The sequence below is a fragment of the Branchiostoma lanceolatum genome, chromosome 2 (genome assembly GCF_035083965.1).
Source record: "Branchiostoma lanceolatum isolate klBraLanc5 chromosome 2, klBraLanc5.hap2, whole genome shotgun sequence".
NCBI classification, from domain to species: Eukaryota; Metazoa; Chordata; class Leptocardii; order Amphioxiformes; family Branchiostomatidae; genus Branchiostoma; species Branchiostoma lanceolatum.
Window position 1 is genome coordinate 22,641,199 of NC_089723.1, and position 19,912 is coordinate 22,661,110.

General features: G+C 39.4%; 3 protein-coding genes across 3 annotated transcripts in view; all 3 read right to left on the bottom strand.

Annotated features, from left to right (window-relative positions):
* Positions 1-10,304: 10,304 nt before the first annotated feature.
* Positions 10,305-11,606, bottom strand: LOC136426926 (LITAF domain-containing protein-like). Its single transcript, XM_066415645.1, has 3 exons — positions 11,505-11,606; positions 10,964-11,148; positions 10,305-10,416 (listed from the first exon to the last, which is right to left on the bottom strand). The coding sequence occupies exons 1-3, from the start codon at positions 11,604-11,606 to the stop codon at positions 10,305-10,307; spliced, it is 399 nt and encodes a 132-aa protein (XP_066271742.1).
* Positions 11,607-12,228: 622 nt separating this feature from the next.
* LOC136427984 (aminopeptidase NAALADL1-like) overlaps positions 12,229-19,912 on the bottom strand; it is a 38,206-nt gene continuing 30,522 nt past the window's right edge. The window contains exons 20-23 of the mRNA XM_066417221.1: positions 15,759-19,754; positions 14,890-15,068; positions 14,331-14,484; positions 12,229-13,735 (exon numbers count right to left, since the gene is read on the bottom strand). Of these exons, the coding sequence (XP_066273318.1) occupies positions 19,654-19,754 (101 nt within the window). The 3' untranslated portion in view covers positions 12,229-13,735; positions 14,331-14,484; positions 14,890-15,068; positions 15,759-19,653. The remainder of the gene's footprint in view (positions 13,736-14,330; positions 14,485-14,889; positions 15,069-15,758; positions 19,755-19,912) is intronic.
* Positions 13,627-15,061, bottom strand: LOC136426927 (lipopolysaccharide-induced tumor necrosis factor-alpha factor homolog). The gene is made up of 3 exons (XM_066415646.1): positions 14,890-15,061; positions 14,331-14,484; positions 13,627-13,735 (listed from the first exon to the last, which is right to left on the bottom strand). The coding sequence occupies exons 1-3, from the start codon at positions 15,059-15,061 to the stop codon at positions 13,627-13,629; spliced, it is 435 nt and encodes a 144-aa protein (XP_066271743.1).

Consider the following 19,912-nt stretch of genomic DNA (forward strand, 5'->3'; position numbering starts at 1 on the left):
CAACAGGCACAGGAAAGGTCTGGCCCTGTGCGGGACAAGTCCGAACGATGAATATAAGGAAATGTGCAAAGCAGCAGGCACTACAGAAGGCATAATACTAAGCTTTATGTAGTTTGTAAAATGCAGTTGTATACCACACTGGATGTGGACCACAGTCCTTCGTAGATGAGAGTAAGAAAAGGTTATTGCCCAGATAGTGACATAAACATCCTGAAAATCAGGATACTCTTTAAAACAGACCCATGCTACCCATCAGGACCTGACTGAACTCCCCTCCAGGGTGTTTCACCTTTAAGACAGAGACACGATAAAACAGTAACAGGTCTCACAAATCTAACACCCTCCAGAAAAAGTGAAATAGTAGGCTTATATATTATGAATTTATGAATTTATGATATAATGATATAATGATATTATGATATTATGATATTATGGTATTATGATATTATGATGTTATGATATTATGATATTATGATATTATGATATCATGATATTATGATATTATGATATTATGATATTATGATATTATGATATTATGATATTATGATATTATGATATTATGATATTATGATATTATGATATTATGATATTATGATATCATGATATTACAATATTACGATATTACGATATTACGATATTACGATATAACGATATTACGATATTACGGTATTACGATATTACGATATTATGATATTATGATATTATGATATTATGATATGATATTATGATATTATGATGTTGATATGTTGAATTTATGATAAAATTATATGTTGAATTTATGATATTATGATATTATGATATTATGATATTATGATATTATGATATTATGATATTATGATATTATGATATTATGATATTATGATATTATGATATTATAATGTTATGATATTATGATATTATGATATTATGATATTATGATATTATGATATTATGTCTTTCAAAATGTGTATGATATGGAATGAAGATTTATTCTATTCATATATATTGACTGTACCATTTCATTTCATCATCACTTTCAACTTACAACACTGCAATATTGAACCTTTGTGGCCCATATAAGTACTTATATTTTTTCATGACCAGTTTTAACATATACATTTGTATCAGCACACTCTACACATATACTAGTCCTGTACCACCAAATGATTTTTAACCCCATCTAGACTGGACTCATTCGCCTCATCATAACTTCCTAATGGTATGGTGCATGATCAAATTTGCAGGGGGTGATAAGCACGTAAATATCAATCACTCTCCATAATACGCCTTGATTATTTGGCGAAGATAATGTGTTCGTGGAACTCTAGTTTGACCTAGAGTTCCAATGAAATTTACTGCACATGGTTAGGTAACACTCATCACTAAACTCAATGCAATGATCATTTATGTTTAGATGATATTGTACATGTTGACTAAAAGTTTTGAAAAAAAATAGGGCGTTGATTTTTTGTTTATGCTGTTTGTAACTAATATAACAAAAAAAGTCAATATGATTGTGGAACCTATTGTTATAAGTGCCTAGTAATTCTTTTTATAACGTACAGTACAATACTTGAAATAAGAGTTCGAAGATGTCATACCTCCGTGAAACAGTTTTTCGTATGTGTTGATGAACTGTAGGTCATTAAGTTTGACTTCGGAAAAATGCGTCTGAATAACAAGCATCTTTATTCACCAGGATCTATACAACAGTTGATTCGGTGACCGCATGTCACATCCCTCAGGACATGTGCTCACTATTCCACACTGCAGCTAGGTTTCGATGCTAACAAAGTGGCCCCAATGGTAAAATATTGAGATACATGCAGAATATTATTTTCCAGTAGCAATTAATAAGGAAGTTAAACAATTGCCGGTTCCTTTTTTCGAATGAAGTCCCAAACGTCTATACCCTTTCATCACCGTTCATGACTGGAGTAGGTTGTCTGATCCATGTAGAACTCGTTGGACAAAGGAGGCTGTATGTATTACAAAATCAGCTTCATTACCACAATATATATGTGTCTGGTGTAAATTGGTTTTCATAACCAAGGACAGGTGTGACTGTTAATGGTTTGTGTTCAGTATGTACATTTTGTATGTGTATCCAGATAGTGTTCAGCACCAAGGACAGGTCGCTTGAGTGTGGACAATTGGCCAAACTGAATCCCCTTGTCGCCTGATAATAAACACACAAGCGATCAATAACCCTTGTCGTAAGTGAAAAATGTATTTTGCTACTTACTTGTTCACGGATCAAAAGCGTCGCCTATAATTCCATACTAGCACTGCATTTATCGACCGCCATAGAAGCTTCGTTCTCATGGATCAAAAGCGTAGCCTGGCAACCTTTAGTGGAACTGCAATTACAGATCATAATAGACGCTAATCATGGATCGAAAGCGTGGTCAGGCAGTTTTCACGAGAGCTGACGTAGCCGACGTAGTTTGCACCTTCAACACTTTGAAAATCATACTACACCCACAATGTCGACAGGTGGACTGATCATAATGTTCAATTGAGCTATGGTATGTGTGGACGCGCCATTGATGACACGATGTGTTATTTTCCTCCCTTTCCAGGGGCGGTTTGGTCACACATGTCAGCAATGGTCGAATACCAGTCACAGAAGCTGATTAAGCAACACAGACAGGTGTCTGACAGGGGTGGTGCTCAGCGTCAAGTACAGGTATGCTTGTGACAGTGTGTAAATACTATGCTAGAGTTCGGGACTTAAGTTCCTTTCACAGTAGATAATTGCAGTTCTGCATCACGCTCCGTAATTGCATACCAAATGCTGAAATCAGAGTGAAACTCGGGGCAGGAAAGACCATCGTGGAAATGGTACAGACGAGAAGGCTGAGGTGGTTTGGACACGTCATAAGACTGGCTGGACTCCAGTCAACCAAGAGCTATATACCAGAAAGATCACGACCATAGCGTGTGCAGAACACCAGATGTCCAAACCTGAAGCGACGCTACAGTACCTTAAAAGACCGCTAGGAGCCATCTTAAAACTTGACCTTCGTTTTCCCAACCCCTACCCACCTACCGAATACCACAAGGATACATTCACAGCTACAAGAGTTATGCGATTAACCCACACAGAGACAAACGGCACCTAAAACATAACCTTCTTGCCGAAGGTAAAGATGCTTCTCAACTACGCATGAATATGCTACTGATAAATTCATCGACCGACATGACAGTGAGAAATCCTTCCTGTTGAACAGGTGAAGTCATCATTGCAGGTCAACTGTGCGTGAACGTTTAATCATAACACTAGTCATGCTGCCGTACTGACAGCGTTTGATCCGCCGTGAAACAGAAGCTAGTTGGTCCTCATAGTGTAGATATCTCGTACGCTCATTGGTCCCCAAAACAACACCTACAATTTTTATCAATAACCAATTTTTTGTCAAATAATAAGTCTCATAAGGAAGGATACGTGGCGTTCAATGAAATACAAACGACCCTTTAGTGTTGACGAATGTTTGCGTAACTATGTGATAATTGAGTTTCCATTGCTATAACATGATATTCTCAGTTGATAAAGTTCACAAAGCTAGATAGCTTATAACCAAGGGAACCGCACACACAAAGATCCTATTCATCTTTCAATGAAAACTCTAGTGTTCCAAAGTTCTCAATGTTTAGTTTTTGGAATGAATAAACATAGCTTGTCGGCCGGAAATTCTTAGTTTGAACAGGTAAGCTTGTTCATGTGCGCCTATGTGTGAGTGTCCGGAACAATGAGTTAGGTAGAGCAAGCTGTGTGTTAGCCATGGGAACGACGGTTTGGGACAGGTTCTGACGTGTGAGAGTATACTGTCAGTCAGCTGAGAAAAGAGGACAGTATTGATCTGAGGAACGTCAACCAGAAAACTTTCCTAGAACAGAGGATAGCTACAAAAGTTTAGACACGCATCTTTGAACATGGCTGACATCGGACATCTTCATCAAAGTGACGCAATTGAGCCGGCCAGTGAAGGAAACAGCCGCAAAGGTAGCTTCTTCTTTTTGGCCTCTGCATTTAAAGTTATTATTCATTGCACTGACATTTGGAGGACAGAAAATAAAGTAACGTCACTTGTAATAGTAAACTGAAGAACTGATAGAAAAAAATATTATGACTTGAAAGAAACAGTAGCCCGTGACACTGCTGCAGTTATCTGAATATTGTATCTGTTTGTTAAAATCCTAAAGGTCATGAACAAAATGACCATGCTAATGTCGAATGATATTCACATATGTCACTAGTATAATGGTATTTCCATCATTTTCATTTCTTTTTCAGAAGAGACATTCGAGATCGACCAGCAACAAGACGACCATGGCGCCAACCGGACGAAATGTTGCCGCCCAAGCTGTGTCGTGGCATCGGCAACTGTCATCATCACCGCCATCGTCGTGATCATCATCGTCATCTGTGCCATGCACGGGACATCTGTGTACTCTGAAATACAGGCGGTGGGGATCGCACACACACAGGGCCACTGAACACTTACTCTGCAACTATAGCTACTAACTGGATTTGGGGTTAAAACAGATTTTGGGGTCCTCACCCAAAATGGAGGGTGAAAAGGAGGAAAAAGCTATTCTTTTTAACCCCATTTTCACTCCGTACAATCAAGGAGGTTTGGTACAATGTGTCCAGGTAAAATGGAATAATAAGGACCCCCAAACGTCCGTTTAACCCCAAATCCGTCAAAACCTTTTTGTCAGATACCGGGTCCACTCTTCCAAATTAACACATTTCTCAACATCTCTGGTTTTCTTTGTTTATTCAATCTTGTTTATCTTTTCGTTTATCTGAATTATTGTTTATCTGAATTATTGTTTATGTATATTTATATTTCTACGTTATTATTCATCCATATATTCTGCAGATGAACAAACAGGACCAGAACACCGTTACCCCCGCAACCCACCGGTCTGTAACACGCAGTTGGGTCGAACAGAATAACCACAACCCGACCCCGAATTCCACAACTCGGGAAGAACTAAGTGAGTTTTGCTATACTAAGTAAACACAGTATCTGCTTTCTGATTTTGATTAACTTTGGTACGGGGTTTGGTCAATGATTCTGCACATAATGCAGTGTTTTTCTTCCTAGCTCTTCTCTTACAGTAATAATAAATTGTTGAGGAGGTATTTAGAATCACCAGAGTACATGGGAACGTGTGCAGAATCCCCGAATTTCACTTTTGATACTTCAAGAAAAAAGAAACTTGAAAACTTGAAACCTTTTTGACCATACGAATCATTCTAGTCTGCATGGACAATTCTACCGGATCTGACTACCGCGGAAACGTCTCTGTGACCAGAAGTGGAAAGACTTGTCAGCGATGGGATGTTGGCTTTCCACATAACCATAATTACCTGCCAGAGAAGTTTCCTGAGTTGGTGGAGAACTACTGCCGTAACCCAGACGAGTATGCCACCATTTGGTGCTACACAACAGACCCTAACACCCGCTGGGAACACTGCATCCACCCTGCATGCCCTTTTGGTAACCGACTCAGCCTTTCTTTCATCTTTCTTCCTCTCCTAACGTCATTTCGCATTTTGCTCATGACGGCAATGACGCCTTGGCAGTAGCCTGGATGCCAGACTGTTTCCATGGGTCATTCACAGGACAACTCCTTGGCTCTAGCGCCAAAATGCCCCCAACAAATTTCTACAACAGCGCCCCAGAGTCAGACCCTGCGAACCGCACGATAGATGTTATAGAGATCGGGGGCCTGGTATTCAGGCCTTGAAAGCAACCCGTTTTCGTGTGCATGACTGAACTTAAAACAAGAGACCAATTTCCTCCCCACACAGATGTAATATCGAGAGCTTTGTGAGGGATTTGTGCGCACGCATTGGCAGATTAATTGCGTTTTTGGTCCTTCTCCATTTTCACCTCCATCAAATGAAATGTCATGCTTTCACTGGCCTCCGTTTGTCTAGAAACAGTATAACTGAAGAAAGTGCAATTGGATTTTTCTCTTCCCTTTTTAACAAGTCCTGGATTTTTTTCCTAAATGCCTGAACACGCGTTAGGTCCACGACTACTTGGTAAACATATGTCTTTATTACTGCCTTGTCTGTTCGTATTTTCTAATGGATTCATCTCACCAAACTACAATTATAGTGACATCTTTCAACTCTACCGGAATACTGGCTACATCGTCCAAAACGACACAACGGCCAACTTATCCAGGTGGCTCCGTTTCCCAGTCCACAACACCAGCAGGTACCGGCCCCCTAGGGACTTTCTTTCAGGCTACAGTAGCTTCAGTCTGTGTGTACATTATAGGAATTGTGGGGATAGAGCTGCCAATGAGATGAACTCCAAAATGTTCAATTCTGCCAGGGCATTCTTTTTGTGCATTTCAGCAAGGAGGTTTAAAACCTCTCGATTTCAACAATGAGGTTTTATCAATTTAGCCTCCTTGATTTCAGCGATGGCCGTGAGATGGCGACTGGATGGCCGATGTGGTGACGATCACCCTGCTCCAGACGCGACCCCTGGCGAATGTGACCCGAACGGCGGCTTACCGTGTTGCTCTTCGCACGGTTGGTGTGGCCACGGTCTCAACTACTGTTCCTGCCCATCGGGCTGTGTCGACTACAGGCTCGGACAAACCTGATTTCATTCAAACATAACTGGAGTTAATAGAACTTATACCAATGTGAAGTTCAATGTTGAGTATATACAGCATTTACTAAAATGACCACCATATGTAAATATTTACACCCCAACTGGTAAACTCTTGCCACGGTACCTTCTAAATCAGTACCAATACACTTGTCACCTTCATGAAGCCCTCGTCATTTTGAAAAAAAAAAGGTCAAAATTCGTTCTGTTTCTTGTCATAATAGGCATTTTCACTCAGAATGAAGTTAACAAACACAACAAGATTGAATGTTTTTATGACTTTTTCTTAATTTTTCATGACTTATTAGCACTTGCATTTTCAAAGTAAGATGCCAGGGTCAACAAAGACTATCAAAATAAATATCAATATAGAAATACAACCACTCAGACTTCTTTTTCACTCTGTCATTTATAAAAAGAACATAGAAACAACACACAAACATCACACACATTATGGTTTCAATTGTCCTGGGTAGGCAAGGCTGATAACTCCGTGAAATGTTTTACGAAGTCGGTAGATGACAGAAAATTATAGTTTACTTGTTCAAAACCAATTCAGTGCACCTGCCAACATGTTGGTAGTCTGTTTGACACCTTCCTAGGGGATTACTTATGTTTGAGACTGCATGTTTACTTCAGTAGTTCCTGTCAATATTGTCCTGAGGTGCAATTGTACCAAACTACCAAAACATTGGCAGGTAAAAAGAACTTACTGGAGCAAGACATTGCAGTTTTATTAACTTGAAGATTAACTTAAGGAATGTCATGTAAATTAATGAAAATGCAAATGTCTAATTATCTCCTAAGCAGACTATTTATACAATGTGTGAGTAAGCAATGCAAATGATAACACTAATATGCCGGTTTCAGCTGTGATCTGCAGTAACTGTTGTTTTTCTCATAATTATAAGGCCTTGAACAAGACGCATGTACAATGTCTAGACAAATGGGAAACTTGAGCCACTTTCTTAAACCTGATTTGTTTCTGCTATGAACAGTGAAGACGATTATCCAAGTTGCAAATGGAGAAATGATGAATATGTACATTTTTTCGTCTCTTATTTCTCTAGTGTACGATAAACATGACTTGTACATTTATGGTCGATATCACGTTGAATTAATGTTGGTAACATTGCATATACTAAGACTGGGATACATAAACTAACATTATCATTGTTAATAAATTGATAGTACAGAAATTATTCACAAGCACCTGCACTGCAGTGATTAACTGAGTCTCAGAGGATGCTTATATACTGACTTAAGTTAATTGGATATTAGGCCTAGGGTTCAGTTTACACAACCAATAGTACTACCTGTGTAACTTGTATACAATGTATGGTGGGTTGGAACTTGGAACATTAAATGCTACAAGAAATGTTACTTTCAGCCTACTTCTCCTTTTCTCAGGTGAAAATGTTACATGTAGCAGATGACTGTAGCAGTTCTAATGTATAATGTTTAATGGTCAACTGTTCTTGCTCACTGTGGCACTGCCTACAGTGACAGAGAAGGTAGGGAAGTCCAGTACTGCTGTGTAGTGGAAGGAAATGTTCGTCACCACCACTATATATATATGTACTCACATAGAGAAAACATAGAGTACGCTGTGAAAGTAAGATAATAAAATATCCTGATCATACAGAAGGATCATCAGAGGATCAAATATGCCACAAACCATCACAGCTGCTTAAAGCATTGTTTACCATGTACTAATCTTAAAGTGGTTCAGATAGTCCAACTTTATAATTCTAAAGAGAAATTTACTTTTTCACAGCAAATCTTTTCTGTTTGGATAACCCTTTTCTTTTATTCCTCACTGCCATGATAGAATTGTCAAGTTTGCTTCATTGTTAAGTAATACCATATAAAATTGTCAACAACAGAAAACTAGACACTTTGAACCATTCACGATATTAAACTATATCTTTTTGCTGTATCCATTATTTATGTCGAAACTAGGGTTCCACGAACACATTATCGTCGCCAAATAATCAAGGCCTATTGTGTAGAAGGATTGATATTTACATGCTAATCACCCCCTGCAAATTTGATCATACACCATACCGTTTGGAAGCTATGAGGGGGAGGGATGAGTCCAGTCTAGATAGGGTTAAAAATTATTTGGTGGTACAGGACTAGTATATGTGTCTAGTGTACTGATATATGTTATAACTGGTCATGAAAAAAAAATTCTCGGCGAAGATAATTACAAGGAAACGTCATACAAATGTAGCTGACAGTGTATCCAACACATTTGTCTTCAAATATTAAATCAAGCTTAAAAGTAAATCACTCTCTCTCTTTAAAAGGCAAAGTTGTCATCAGTGTATCAATACATGACGGACACTAATTTTAGCAACAGTGACGCAATCAAAATGGAAAACAATTTAGGGCATGGAATGTAGCAATTATGACAGGCATGAGTTGATATTCTTATGGTTAAACAAGATTGGATATTGTAGAGGCTAGCTGATAACTTTACATATTTCAGTGGAGGGCACATAAAGGGCATATTACTAGTACCTTGATCAACACGTCTAGTTCGAATGAGCTGTCCTGAGAGTTGGCTGAGGCAGATATGCCCTTCATTCGGCCAGGTGACCTAAAGTACTTAGGTCATGGGAGTACCTATTGTTACAATTAGTAAACCTCTACCGTAGTACTAATTACGTAAAATTACGTGAAATGTATGTTGATAGTTATGTAAAACAATTATTCATAATGTTGAACTTGCTTACATAAATGATAACTTACGCAACTTTGGAAAATGCAGTTCCCATTGAAGTGAAATGGTTGGTTCTGTGTACATCACAAGAATGAACTTTGAACGTGGTGCATTTTCAGCTGTTTTGATGTAGGATTTGTATATAAAACTAGGGTTTCCATTGGAATTGCATTGTGAAAAGCATTTTGAGAGAGATAAAGAGAGAGATACAGAGAGAGAGAGAGAGAGAGAGAGAAAGAGAGAGAGAAAGAGAGAGAGAAATAGAGGGAGACAAACAGACACACCGGAAACAGTGCCTCATGCATTACTGCTGGAATAGTATTGAACGACAGCTGCTCTTACCATATAATGATATTCGTTACAACTATACATTTACCACAATTAAGCACAGGTTATTCACTTCACATATGAACAATTTCAAAGTTTTAGCCGCGGTTTCTATTATCATATATGCAAATGCATAGAAGACAAAAAAAACGTATTACGCTATAGTTCTAATAGGTACAATTTATGGCAACTTGTACATACATAACAGATGAACTATTACTGATATGTAACATTTTTAAGTATTAATTATCTAATTCATGCATTTCGGTATACAGACTAGAGACGATCTAGCTATGCACGCTAGTACACAAGATCAGAAAAACAGCGTAGTACTAGTACAAGATTGGTAAAATCCATTGAACCCTACTCCGTCTAGCTTCAAAGGTCATCTACAGGCATATCATTCATTTTTAAGCATCTTCATATACTGTTTTTTTATCCTACGTCATCTGCGCCATATTTGATTAAAGCGCACGTTTGTAAAACACATGAAGATGGCAATGCTTATTCCACCTATCCGCCAAAACGGTCACCGCAGGATTCGCATTATCATTATGATGACGTCAATTAAATGCCCGAGTGAATGGGTCATTTTCAAGCCAATCACAACAGTTGATACAGGTTTACTTCATCCGATGGTAGGTGCCCAGGTGAGCCCCACAGCTGGGACAGGTGTGACGCACGTCCTTCATACTGTCCAGGCAGAACGGGACAAAGCAACAGCCGAGAAAACCACTGAAAACAAGTGGAGGACTGTGATCATTCTAGAAAGAACTTTATTGTTACAGACAACAGGTCTGGTGCTATCTATCTATGCGTTCTTTAAGATATCTAAATGTATCATTGTGTCAATTTGAAAATAGATATTGATTTTTTTGTGTATCCAGTCAATATTTGCGATAAAATATGAAAGTGGCTATGAAAAGGGAATGCTGCTAACCTGGAATCTAACCAAAATATATCAGGGGAAAGGGCGAAAGGGACCCAGCAGCTATTGCGGTGAATAAGCCCACTCGGAAATTTGGGTACGCATGTGCAATGTCAAAGGTGAAGGCCCCTGAGACGTAAACAAAACCCGTCAGGACACTGTTATGTAAATACAGACAATTTCAAAACGAGAACTGTTTACAAGCCAGGGGCCTTCACCTTTGACACTGCATATGCGTACTCGACTCTCAGAATGGTCTTACACCAAACAAAAACAATGAAACTGTTCTTTGTGTACCCAATAAGTGGTTCATTATACCACTACGTCAGTAGGTGAGAGAATGATATGACTCACCCTAAAGCGCAGATGGCCCCACAGGCGACCCATGTGGCCAGTCCCGTGTTGACGGCGGTAGTGGTGGTGATCCGCTGCCCACAGTTGGTACACTGCATGTTGACAGGGTCCGGACTGAAGGTCGGGGGAACAGCGAGGATAACGGTGGAGTTTCCAGCTGTAGGAAAGTGTTTTGTCAATAGTGACTAAGACAATAGAAATCGAGAAATAGCTTTGATATCAAAGGGGGCATTCGACATGCAGCAGGAGCACTGTTCATTTTCTAAAAGACCACACATTATGAATACAAAATCAACCAAATCTTGTTCAAATACAATTATTATACTTTTTTGTTTCTGAAAATATATATTTTTTCGGAACCAGAACTCTTGCTTCTGCTGTTGAGTCCCATGTTATCATGTTTGGTCAATATGTTTCTCCCAACGGCTTCTGGTCATAGTTTAACTAGTAATTTGTTGATGTTTATCTTCAATCGTATCCTAAGGATTTGATTAAGATTTCAGTGTCCTTAATGTCAACACGAGAACAATTTATATCTCACCTTGAGTGATTGCCCCATAGTAAACTGGGGTTCCAGGCTGTGGGTACGGGGCGCCATATTGGAGTTGTGGTTGGGGTGTGTTGTCGGTAGCTGTTGCTCCATGGTGGTAAGAATGGGGAGGCGTGACCTCGTTTTGTAACAACGGGGCTTTAGTGTCCTCCATTTGAAGAAGAATATCTGAAAGAAACCAATTATTCAAAACTCCAGATTATTATTATGCTATCCACAGTTTATCTTTTTATGTTTAAAAAAGTTACCGGGATGTCATATTCAGTGCATTTGGCTGCTATTATTAATCAAGGTTGAAATTAGATTTCTAAAAAGGCACAAGTTGTTAACAGTGCATTCAATACATCAAGGACTCGGAATTTAGCAATGGTGACGTAATGGAAATGGAAATATTTAGGACTGAACAGTAGCGATGGTGACAAGCATGAGTTGATATTGATGTTAAACAAAGTTAAATATGCTATTGTCTAGTTGATAGATTTACTTATTTTATAGTAGTCTAGGGTACACACAAATGGTATATTATTACCTTAATCAACACTAATTTGAATGAGCCGCACTGAGAGTTGCAATTGACTGAGGCAGATATGCCCTTTACTCGGCCAGGTGACCTAAAGTACTAAGGTCATGGGAGCACCTATTGTTACAAGTAGTGAACCTCTACCGTAGAACTAATATAGTATATGACGAGGAAATGACATACAATTACGTGAAATGTGTGTTCATAGATGTGTAAAACATTTATTCACAATGTTGAACTTGCTTACATAAATGAATTATATTAGAATATAGCTTACGCAACTTTGGAAAATGCTGTTCCCACTTGTGAAATGGTTGGTTCTATGTACATTATTGCTGATTCATTACTGTACAAAACAAGAATGACCTTTGAACGGTTTTCATGTGATGTAATAATCTCTTAACAGCCTTCGCTTGAGGAATCATATTCATATACATTATACGATGGCTTTGGCCAGGTAGCATGTGTACATGAATGAATATCAATGATATCAAATATTACAATTTATTATGTGTTGATCAGCCACCCAGGCTTAAGGGGTAGCGTTATATGCATGAGAAAACTACGAAAAGTAGACTTTAGTATGCATTCATTACATAAACATATATATATGTAACTATTCTTTGACTTAATTTACATGATAATGGCTTTGAAAAGAATTCGATAACTAGTCTTATGGTTTTAACGGCCTAATTGAAGATATATGTGTCATAATCGCATACATCCCTGTGTTTTTAGGAGCTTAAAGTTCCAACAATTCATAAACACGATTGAAATTCAAAGCAATCTTTTTCTCAGGTAAACTTTGTACATGATACATTTCAGCTAGTCTTATAAACATATAATCCCCTTATAATACTAATACAGTTCACAGCACACCCCATACAAAAAGAATTCATTGCTTAACATGCTCACCTTTTGGTATGTTTTCTGGTCTACAATCGTCTCACATATGTCCCAGCACAGGTCCTTTCTATGTTTATCAATCAACGTGAAGAAAATGTACAAGGTACATTCGTAGTGAACTACTTGTATGGCAAACTGCTTAATTCATCATCACCATTGGAAAATGACATTTAAAACTAACAATAACAGATACAATAACGAACTTAACGTTTACAGGCAAATTCATAATGTTAACCTTTTCTAAGCCTTTCCTAATGTCAACCTTCCCATGGTCTTGACTAGCCCCTCCAGCTCTGTCCTGTCACTTGCTACATAATGTAGTTGAGCACTACTGCTATCTAAACAGTAACCATGGTGACAGCTGGTCCATGTTATTAAACTGATTTTTTTTTTTTAACGGAAGAAAAGGAAGAAATGGAGCAAAAACGACAAGTATCCCATCCTTGAATTTCAAGGTAAACGTGGTGAAAATACAGCATATTGGTTTGGCAGTCCTGGATGGTAAAAAATGCGAAAATCGATCTAATTTAGAATTGGAAATTTAAGCTTCAGGGTTACTGTCCTTCCGAAATGACTCTTATGCATATGAGTCTTATAGCAATGAGTCAAAGTTATTATCATGTTATTTTTGGTATGTGATAAAGATCCTAATCACATATCTTTCTTTTTACTCCTGTGCCTCGACGGTTAGATTTTACGGAAGGTGCCCAGGTGAGCCCCACAGTTGGGACAGGTGTGACGCACGTCCTTCAGACTGTCCACGCAGAACGGGATGAAACAACAGCCGAGAAATCCTCTGTGAACAAAACACTCGTATCAGCAAGAAAGTCCGAGAATAAGGAGGCCGGTTTACGATTCTTAGTGCGAATGTGCAGCGAAACGCATTATTTGCAATATATCAAAGGTATTGGCCTCTTGTCAACAATTCTTGTATCGACAATTGTCCTGATTTGCATAACAATGTCCACACATGTTTGTTTATGTCTCAGAGACCTTTACCTTTGACATATTACCCACAATGCATTTGGCTGAACATATCTACTAAAATCATGAAGATCCTTATTATATGTTTGAGTTGACATTACAAGATATTGTAGCAGTCTTAATTTCTATCTCAGTCAGTTCATCTGTAAATATATGTAATAAACTATGTACTATAATGAATGTACTTATCTATGTACTATGTATGTTTGTAAAAGGCTGCATGTTTCTATCAAATCAACCCCCAAAATAAAATCCAGTTTAAGAAACTGTTCAAATACGTTTTCAAGACAAGTTATGAATATTTTGTCAAAACAGCAGCAAAGACTGTCACTACATTACAAGTTGTGCCAAGAGCTTACAAAGTAAATTGAATATGGTAACAAGAGTGGAGAGTATTTGTTACTTACCCAAAGACAAAGATGGCCATACAGGCCAGCCATGTTGTCATCCCAGTGATGTATGTTAACTTGGTGATGATTTGCTGACCACAGTTGGTACACTGTATGTGGACTGGGCACGCAGCATTGGTTGGAGGGGGAGAGAGAACGACTGTTGAAGGACCTAAAAGAAACCATAGATTACATTCAAATACAATTTTTTACTGTTCCCCATTATCTTTTACAATAAGCTCCCATGGTTCCAACTGCGAATGCGCAGAGATGCACTGTGGGTAAAATGTCAAAGTTGAAGGCCCCTGAGACGTAAACAAAATACGTCAGGACCGGAGTTTCCTTTATGATTTGATATGTAGGCCGACACCCTCAGGCCGATGTTGCGTATGCGTCGTTGAAACCATAAACAGGCTTATTTGAACCTTTTATATTCATATCTTTTGCTATGCAACTCGAGTGAGTGGCTTAGTGTAAATCAAATAGATACAAAGTAAATTGAATATTGACATTGATTTATTATGAAAAAGTCCATCATATTCAGTCGATGATATTACTAATTCCTTCTTTTTCTTACTTTGTGGGATTGTTCCATAATACACAGTGTTCCCTGGCTGTGCGTACTGTCCGCCATATTGGTTCTGTTGTTGAGCCATGTGAGGAGGAGATACAGCATCATCGTAGGCGGGAGGAGGGGCTGTGGGCGCCGTCTCCTCACCCTGCATCAGCGGTGTCTTACCGTCTGCCATACTGGCTCTGGAATGCATGGTTATAACGGGAACACGTGTTTGCACCATTTAAAAGATCTAGAGACAACATACTGCCATTTAACAGTGTCCCCATGGCATATTCAAGTGTAGCTTACGTCAATAAATATAATGCATTTACGTCATACTTACAAACGCGGATTACAGAAGCTCAGTCTGCTGAAATATGTCTCGGCCTGTTTTTGTTCTGTGGTAGTACAACACTGGTCACACAGATCTATGGTAAAGTTCAAACCACAAGATAGAATATCTAAGCTTACTCTTGATAGTGTCATACAAATCAAGTTACAACTTAACGTTCTTAGAAGTATTAAAGTCCTGTCTAACACAATTAGAATTAGGTGCAGATCAAGACATTTTGTTTTCTTTGTGTATGGCGACCTTCGAACCTTGAGCCGTAGCAGGTCTATGGTTCTGCAATCAGCGAACTAAAATATGTTCCGAATCTTGACTAAAATGAAACGTTTCAGCAGGCCCTCAAAACTTTGTCATCATTTTGAATGACGGCGTTTAAGCCAAAGCAACGTACTCGCGGTGATATGTAATATTTTTACTTACAAACAAAAATAACGGAACCCGGTAGACGTCTCGAATGCTCGTCTTAAGATGGAGGGAGTCACTCTGGCTCTATGGTCTTAGATTTTGTGTGCCAAAGACAATGAATAAAGGTGAACTTTACCTTCATATGACTGGTCCAGCAGCAACCTTCAGGTAAGTCACATGGTACTAGTTAGTTAGTAACCCAAGAGGGATAGGTACAATATGAAGAAAAATTGCACACGAGCTCCCAAAATCGGACGAAAGCAAAGAGTAACACGTGTTTTCAGGTAGTTATAAAAGATAACAGCTTTCCCCCATACCAATTGTTAGAAATAAATTAGCAAGTTGCGTTCATATGTAAAAGCTGCCCCTTTTAGTCAAAATGGTTAGTTCCTGAATGCGGGGTCATTTACACAATGTCAACAGTAGCCATGATGACTATCACGAGTTTGGTACGCAGACGGGTTAAATATTTGAGTTTTATGTAGTCTAGGTTCCGGACTTGTTAGGCTTTTGTGTGAGCCACCTGGCGTAACGATTTCCATTCGAGTGAGTCTTAAAGGCAATCTAAGCAATATTAGGGCGCTGAAAGTCATATATTCAAAATCAATTTTTTTCTGATTTCTATCCATAGTAAGTTTAGACAACACTTTACCATCACATATCGACCATCATGGAGCAAAAATGTGATGTCGTTGTGTGGTGGGAACTCATTGAAAATTTGAGCACTTGGAGGCCAGCCATCATTTCAAATCTTCCGAACATGCACGATTCTGACTGATAAGTCCCGAACGTATCCGAAGAAATAATCACGTGGTCATGGCTCAATGACCTGGGGCATTGTGACGTCACGCGGCCGGAAGTAACCGAAAATTGTCGACAGAAAACGGTTACGGCTGGATTCTGGGCTGATTTTTGGGGGGACCCAATAAATAAAATACTCCTTTATTGGCTTGCTTCTGTGCTATTTCTAAACGCCCAAAGTCTGAAATAATGATGCAGATGTGCTAATATAGGGAAGTAAATGTAAATTTCAACCTCACCAAACAGAATTGTTTTCCCCAGAGTATTTCAAGTTTTACCCCAAGAAATCGCTTAGGGCACCTTTAAAATCAAATATGGTGGCGATTTTAAAGCCCATACAATATATTTGAAGTGCTGAATTGTCATCTTTGTTGTAGGAATAACAACTAAGTGAGTGATATTCAGGTAAGTAACTGTACGTTGATGTTCCGGTATTTAAGACCTGTACCTAAATGATTTTCGCAGCACTGTGTGCCGGTACACACCACGTGCACTTAGTGGGTAGCGATATTGTTTCACCGGTATCACGTTTTTACCTTTGCCAAGGAGGTCGCGTTTCCGCTAGCGTCAGTCGTTTTTGTAGTTAAACGGCAAAGGGTAAGAATCTATAAATGGATTGTTATCATCAGTTGTGATGATGAGGAAATGGTAAAATATCTTAGCGATTACAATTGACACATGAAAATGAATACCATGAGACATAGATGTGGACGTCATTTGCACATGTAATAAGAGAATGCTTCGGTAGCTTCCTGAAGGATAGAACTTTCATAATTACAATGTATCTAACTGTGGTAAAGCAGATAATGCAAAAATAAAAAAAAACAAAGACTACTCAGGGATTTCATATTTGTATAATCTACTCAGCTTAGTTTGAAGTGAGAATTTTAAGTCACACATAATGTAAATTTGCTGAAGGTATGGAGCAGCTGCCTAAAGCCGGCGTCACAATTCATGCGAGCATCGGCCGATTTTGTAGATCGGGGGGGGCTCGCCGAATTTCAAATTTGCCCGAGCGTCGACCGTATTTTTCGCTGAAAACCTGTCCCGTCACAAATTGAACGGAGCTCGGGCGACGTCCGTCGAACACTAATAATCATAAATCCCACATAAGACGGTACCATGTCTTGGACACGGACGAAGTCAGTATCAACTGACCTGATAACAAGCTCAAATTTGGACCAACTTTACTTTCTGAGTTGTGGCAAATCTGTCGGGCATGAGTGAAGTGGGTGGGCACACTGAAAATAATAACCTAAACAGGAATTTTGTCATAAACCAATCCGAATACTAGCGCAGGAGCCACAAAGTCAACAGATCAGTCGTTTAACCCCGATCCAAACATTTTCAGCAAACGGAAATCGACCGAAGCTCGGGCGAACGCCGTCCGAGCTTCGGCCGACCGTTTATAAGCCTATCGACGCCCTGCCGACGCCTGGGCGTGCCTCGGCAGACAAACATAGATCTATAATGACTCAGTGGACTTTCAACTAGTCATTTTGTGGAGGAAAAACTCAGGAAGGCAAGTCAAGCCTCAAAAGTCAAGCCCCAGTTCATTAATTTATGAAACATGCAAACCAATACCAAAAAAGAAACAAGAAGTACTGTCTTCGGTGTCCACATTTTATTTATAATAAAATTGTTTCAATGAAAATAAAGTTGCAATTGAATTGTCTTTCATTAGAAAAGTTTGGCAGCATTCTTTGACAAGCTGATATTAGTATTAGTCAATATAACAGTATTATTTATCATCTTATGTTATAAACCAAACTGTCGTTACCTTTTATTTATAAACATGAAGGAGTTCGGCCGGAGCCCGTCCAAGCTCCCATCGACACCAGCACAACACTCGCCCGGAGCACGCCTTACTTTTCATGAGTCGGCCGGAACACTGACGACGGTCGTCCGATTATTGTACAAAGCCCGTGCGAGGCTCGCACGAGGCCGAAGAGTTCGGGCGACCTCCGACCGACCAAAAATCGGGTCTAAAATCGTCGGATGCCCGCCCGAATATTGGCCGAGCGCTGGGTGTTGCTCGGGCGAGCTACGGGCAAACTGTTGACGAGCTGTGCGAGTTCAAAAATCGTCGCCGAGGCCTCGCTGAATTTAAGCGCAGCTTCCAGTGACACGCGAACGTCGGCCGAGCTCCGAAAATTCGCCCGAAGCCCGTAGAATCGTTAGGACGTCGGCCGTACTTCGCCCGAAAATCGCCATTTGGAGCTCGCCGACAAGTCGGCCGAGCTAAATTCTTGATTTGTGACGGGGGCTTAAGCGAAAAGTTTCTAACCCAAAACTACAAGAGGGATTTTATTTCTTTTGTTGGGATTGATCAACTCTTTATCTCTGAGAGGCACAAACTACTCATACTTTGTCCATGAAAGATGATCAGATATAGAAATACGTGTGTGTTAGATTAGATTAGCTTAGATCATTATGCCCTACTGATCAATAAATTCGGAAAAAAGCCTTATGAAAACTAAAACAGTACACGTCCGAAAACAAAAAATACACTAGAAAGGCCGTCATTTGCCCCTGAGCAAATACAGCATGTTTCGCCCTCATGCAAGTCGTGGGCTGTCCCAAAAAAACACCTGGGCAAATCGAAACAATATGTAGAAAGGCAACTACATGTAGAAAGGCAACATTTGCGAGAGATACTTTGCCAATCTACCTCCCCAAGCATGAATTGAATTTGACATAAATTCCAAAATCACCCGTGAAGATTTGGAATATCCGGAATATCCGGAATATCCGGAATATCCGGAATATCCGGAATATCCGGAATATCCGGAATATCCGGAATATCCGGAATATCCGGAATATCCGGAATATCCGGAATATCCGGAATATCCGGAATATCCGGAATATCCGGAATATCCGGAATATCCGGAATATCCGGAATATCCGGAATATCCGGAATATCCCTAATTTCCGGAATATCCGGAATATCCGGAATATCCGGAATATCCGGAATATCCGGAATATCCGGAATATCCGGAATATCCGGAATACCTATGGGCTCAACATAATACGAACTGCATCAACATATTTAGTTCATGCATGTTCAAGCCACGAACAGAACAGAATAAGGCTGTACTGAAAATACGGAAAAGAACGCACAAAGCATCTCAATCATATCTATTGATTTCTAAAACAAAGCAGAAACACTGCAATATCGTGTTGGGACTAGGCTTCGTCAAACATCATCTGCAAGCTGCCATGCATCCTCCTTAGGACGGACCCAGGATACTGTCTACGTCACTGATGACGTCAGCGGCTGATTGGATAGAAGATGTTATTGCCGCAACTTGCTTCTTTACTTCTCCCCATCCTGGGGAAGGTACATGGTTTTAGTGACCAAAAATAACCAGTGACTAGCGTACATGTCAAATAGTGGCGCAATGGAAATCTCAGAGGGATTTTAGTACATAAGATACGCAAGTACAATGCTCAGCCCCTGCAACTTTCTTAATCTAATAAAACAAGATA

Coding starts and splice junctions, on each gene's coding strand:
- LOC136426927 (XM_066415646.1), bottom strand. CDS start 15,061: ATGGCAGACGGTAAGACACCGCTGATGCAGGGTGAGGAGACGGCGCCC. Junction 14,485..14,889: donor TTATGGAACAATCCCACAAA/GTAAGAAAAAGA, acceptor GGTTTCTTTTAG/GTCCTTCAACAGTCGTTCTC. Junction 13,736..14,330: donor ATGGCCATCTTTGTCTTTGG/GTAAGTAACAAA, acceptor TTTTGTTCACAG/AGGATTTCTCGGCTGTTGTT.
- LOC136426926 (XM_066415645.1), bottom strand. CDS start 11,606: ATGGAGCAACAGCTACCGACAACACACCCCAACCACAACTCCAATATG. Junction 11,149..11,504: donor CTATGGGGCAATCACTCAAG/GTGAGATATAAA, acceptor CTATTGTCTTAG/TCACTATTGACAAAACACTT. Junction 10,417..10,963: donor GGGGCCATCTGCGCTTTAGG/GTGAGTCATATC, acceptor ACTTGTTTTCAG/TGGTTTTCTCGGCTGTTGCT.